The sequence below is a fragment of the Pinus tabuliformis genome, chromosome 4_1 (genome assembly GCF_031772625.1).
Source record: "Pinus tabuliformis cultivar Carrire ecotype Pingquan chromosome 4_1, CPIR1, whole genome shotgun sequence".
Taxonomy (NCBI): domain Eukaryota; kingdom Viridiplantae; phylum Streptophyta; class Pinopsida; order Pinales; family Pinaceae; genus Pinus; species Pinus tabuliformis.
Genome location: NC_142303.1, coordinates 544752826 through 544757319, shown reverse-complemented (window position 1 = coordinate 544757319; position 4494 = coordinate 544752826). Strand labels below are relative to the sequence as shown.

Genomic DNA, 4494 nt, shown 5'->3' with positions numbered 1-4494 from the left:
AAAATTTGCTTATATATTAATTCTCTCATCTAATTAAAAATATGAACATATTAGAATTGGAATAATCTCAAATCCCTGAGAAATTAATGAGTAGAGAGCTATTTTGCACAAATATAATTTATTAAATTAATTAAAAATCAATGCAATCTAACAAATTTTGTAACACAACTCGTTAGTTGATAAACAATAAGACTAAACATATGCTAAGCATATTTTTTGAAAATCAATCTAAAACAGTGAATATTTTCATAACCCCTTAAAAACTTTACGCAATTATACATACTAACATAACTACATTTACCAATGTCATTGATAAACCCTATATGAAACATATCACACAACCACCTCCAATAGGTAGTGGGTCTTGTACTCTAGATTCTCATTGCCACTGTCACTTCTAAATAAACTGAGCCATTCCCACACATAAATCTAAAATTTCATATCACATAACACTTCCTTATTATTACGTCAATGAAACTATAATCACCCTTCGCAGCAAAAGTAATCTCCTTTGATTTGCTGACATGGAAAACATTGTCCACAGAGAGCAACTGGATGGCAATTTGGCGGTGGTTTATCCGCTACCGGGACGGTCTCGCCGTCGGAAGAAGCTATATCTGCCATTCCACTCAGTTTATCCACTGCAGGGACGCCCTCACTGCCGAAAGAAGCTGTATCTGCTGCCATTCCATTCCACTCAGTACTTCGAAATAAGCATAATAAATAGCATGATTCACACATCTTTAAAAACCTAAGAGAAAATGTCCAAATGGATTGAGGGCACACATAAATTACCAGTCTTTATTCTTACCAGTATTCTTAAGAGTGGCCACAGCAGCCCTGGACGCAATTGCACTTTTCATGAACAGGCAGATAATGAAGAATGCAGAGACGACCCGTATCAGGGGCGTCATTTGTTGAGAACGAGCAATTTTTGAATTCATATTGGTGTCAAACCCAAATTGAACAGATTGGATTGCTAAAACAGCCTTTGATTTCCAGCAGATTGCTAATAAAACCTCGGAGCTCTTGCTGTCTGTGTCTGTGAAGACTGCAGTTTAATTTCAATAGGCAATAGGCGGCCAATATTTATACTGTGAAAGTTATCCTTTTTAATTCTAGTAAGAATTCCTTTAGGAACCTATGCTTTAAAGCAGTATTAAATTAGAATTCTTTCCAACACACCTTTAGAAAGGGTTGATATGCCTCCTCTTGATAGAAATCGCAGTTGTCTATAATGCGATTTTTTGGAAGTTTTTCCGGTGGGTTTTTCCGGTCAAAATCTGGCAGCAATTTATTGGAATCGCAAGTTTGATAGCTAGTTTCTGCACAATCAAAGCATCCCAGGGGTTTTTCAGGGTGCTGAATCCAAATATGCAGTTAAAAAACCATTTTAAATAATACAAATCAAGATTTAACCTCAATTTTTTCCGCCGGATTCCATCACCGGAATCTCCAAAAAGTCGCATTATAGACAACTCCATAGAAATCTATTAATGCAAAAGAAAATCCTTTCTTTGATTTTCTTCATGAGCTAATACGAGTCTACATATCAGTATTCATTTTCTTTTAGGAAATATCCCAAGTATTTGAAGCCATTATACAATGGACAATGAAAGTAAGGGAAGATGTGATCCACTAGTGTAATAACCTATTTATAGAGGGAGTGAGGGACAAAAATATGTTTGAATATTCATCAGCGTTCTGGTAGCCATACAAAAGAGATTAATAATCAATTTCAAATGTGGAAGATCCCCCAATTTTCCTACAAAGAAGACCAAAATGCCATCAACGAATAGTAGGTGTGTGAGAAAATAGTTTCCTACCACCTCAATTCCATTAAAAACTCTTTTTGTGACAACCCTAGGTTAAAATATTATGTAATAAAGTTAATAAAGGAAAAATAAGACCAAGATCATGGGACATGCATTCCAAGTTGAATGTTGGGAAAAACATCCTAATGGGTGTTCATTTTGATTTATTATGGCTAAGGAAATTGATAAAGGCATTGGCAAAGGAAAAGAGGCATAAATTGGCATTTATCTATGAATATAAAGGAAAATAGGATAAAAGGGAGAAGAAAGGTCACACGTTTGCATGAGAGGGAAATTGAAGGAAAAATAAAGGAAATTGAAGAAAATAGAGGCCTCAATGATAAAAAGGCTTTCGAGGATCAGTTGCTAGCTTTCGCTGGTTTAGATTTTGTTAGTTCAGTTTTGGAGCTCTCTGTATTCTCTCATACTATTGCACACTTTGAGCATTCTTGGAGCACTCTAGCATTGGAGAAAGAAACCAAAGAAAGGCTAAGGAAGGACAAAGAAATCTAAGGACAAGCAAGGAAGGTTGGATCAAGCAGCTTCAGCCAGAAGACTTCTAGGTAATAGGTTTCATGTATGACTTCCTAGCTAGTTTGTGAATGCATGGTACATGCATTTGTGTATTTGGTTCTCTTGTTGTCATTGGCATGGGTTTTGCCAGGTGTGACAGTGGTTTCAGCGTTGCCTTTCCATTTTCGGATAGCCATGGTGTGATGGGGTTTTGTTTTTTTGTTGAGCTTTGGATTTCCGAAATATTTTGGAATCAGGGGAGATGGTCTCAGGAAAATTCCCAAGGGTTGGGGTGGAGGTGGTTTAATCTCTGAGAATCCCTCGAAAGGTGGGTGGAAACAACAAAATTCCTTAAGGTAATGGTGAAGAAATTATGAGGAATCCAAGCTTGTTTTGGGCTTAGTGATCTCTTGATCGGTTTTGGCAGGATCATGGTAGCCCGAGGGTGGAGGTGGTTTAATCTTGGGGAAGCCTTGGTTGTTTATTTATGAGTTTTCTTATGTGATCTCTTGACCAACTTCGGTGAGATCGCAGGAGCATGAGGGTGGAGGCGGGAAGCCCTAGTTCTTTATGTCTTGAGTCTCACATTCATGCTTGGAATATGGCACAGGGGTGATTGGCTGAAAGAAATATTTGGTTCAACTCATTCTATGGGCGGGTGGTACGTGGAAGTCCCTAACTTGGTTGAATTTTACATATGTTAATAATATCTTTTTTCCCATTGCATTTAATGAGTAATTGTACTTTTTATTATGTGGATTTGATGGTTGTTCTATCATGGTTATCACTCTGGTTATATGTTGGTTATAAGCATGGTTCCATAACAGCTTCTAGTTATGGCTCTTGATATGTTTTTATTAATTAATGAATGGTTAATGAATGCATGAGCTAACAAATGTTATTGGAGCTATTATGAGATGACAGTATATTTTCTTGGTGATTCTTCAATCAGTTTCATATCCCTATGTCCAGATATGCATTTATGACCTGTAGATTACATGTTCACCATATGTTTGATGAAATGACTGTCATGGTTAGGCCTAGTTAGGTCAAGTCTTTGATCAAGTTTTTTATGAACGGATTTGTCCTAATGTTATTTAACATTTTAGAAAGTCTCATTGAGTTCTCGGCAGTGGTCTGAGGGTTAGCCTGAAATGGTGGCTCAGAATCCGGGACCACACCCCCTGAACTGGAATTTTTGAGCCATAATCTCACCCTTACAGGCTTATGCATGCGATTGGAGGCCTATAACCGCATGGATGCCTTGTCATGCATGTATTTGTGGGCCCAGGTCACTAAAAAAGTAATCCAACTTAGGTTTTGGGCACTTGGAGTGGTTATTTAGCTCGAGGGTGTTCTATAGCTCTTCAGGAAGGTTAGTAAAGTTTCAGCTTGTCGACTCCACTTCATCAACTATAGTTAGGAGGTTGGTTCATGTCATATTAACTCTTCCTCTCATATTTACCCTGGCATACTAATGAAATTGGGTAAATGTGGGAGTGGTGCTTACACCTTTAGACTTAGCCTCATGCATGAGAACAATAAGAGCTTCTAATACAAGAAGAAAAAGGAGGGGTGAAAGAGGACATCCTTGTCTCAAACCTCGTGAATCCTTGAAGAAAGTGGATGTAGCTCCATTTATAAGCACCATGAAAGAGTATTTCTGAAGACTACTCATAATCCAATTCAGAGAAGGAAGCCTCATTCCCATCTTAACAAGCACCAATCACATGAAAGTCCATATTACCCTATCATATGTTCTGGATAAGTCCATTTTAAGAGTCATATCAGAAAAGTTATGAATGTTTATAGAATGCAGAGGTTCATGAGCCAATGAATCGATATCATGTATCTGCTTAGCATTTAAAGACCAAATTATTCCTCTGATATGATGTCACTCAAAAGAGCTTTCACTCAGCTAGAAATAATTTTCTAGATCAGGTTGTAACAAGAGATAGGATGGAAATGATCAAAAAAATTCGATTTTGTTTCTTAGGGAAAAATGCAAGGAAGGTAGAGATGAGCACCCTTAAAACCTTCCGAGCACATTGGGATTTCAACATAAACTCGAGTAGATCATCCTTTAGGAAATACAAAAAGACTAGACATAATTTGATTCGCATGTCATCAAGGCTTGGGATTTTCCCCTTTTGCATAGATAAAATGG

The 4494-nt window shown here is 37.3% G+C and overlaps 1 protein-coding gene across 1 annotated transcript; it reads right to left on the bottom strand.

The window, feature by feature from the left end:
- Positions 1–263: 263 nt before the first annotated feature.
- On the bottom strand, positions 264–4038 carry LOC149176988 (uncharacterized). The gene is made up of 3 exons (XM_089421630.1): positions 3930–4038; positions 812–1051; positions 264–677 (listed from the first exon to the last, which is right to left on the bottom strand). The coding sequence occupies exons 1-3, from the start codon at positions 4036–4038 to the stop codon at positions 484–486; spliced, it is 543 nt and encodes a 180-aa protein (XP_089277756.1). The 3' UTR covers positions 264–483.
- Between the last annotated feature and the right edge of the window lie 456 nt (positions 4039–4494).

Excerpts from the sequence above, each read along its gene's own strand:
- LOC149176988 (XM_089421630.1), bottom strand. The coding sequence starts at position 4,038 with ATGGGAATGAGGCTTCCTTCTCTGAATTGGATTATGAGTAGTCTTCAG. Across the intron at positions 1,052-3,929 it reads TTTCTTCAAGGATTCACGAG|TCTTCACAGACACAGACAGC; the intron begins GTTTGAGACAAG and ends ATTAAACTGCAG. Across the intron at positions 678-811 it reads GGCCACTCTTAAGAATACTG|ATACAGCTTCTTTCGGCAGT; the intron begins GTAAGAATAAAG and ends GAATGGCAGCAG.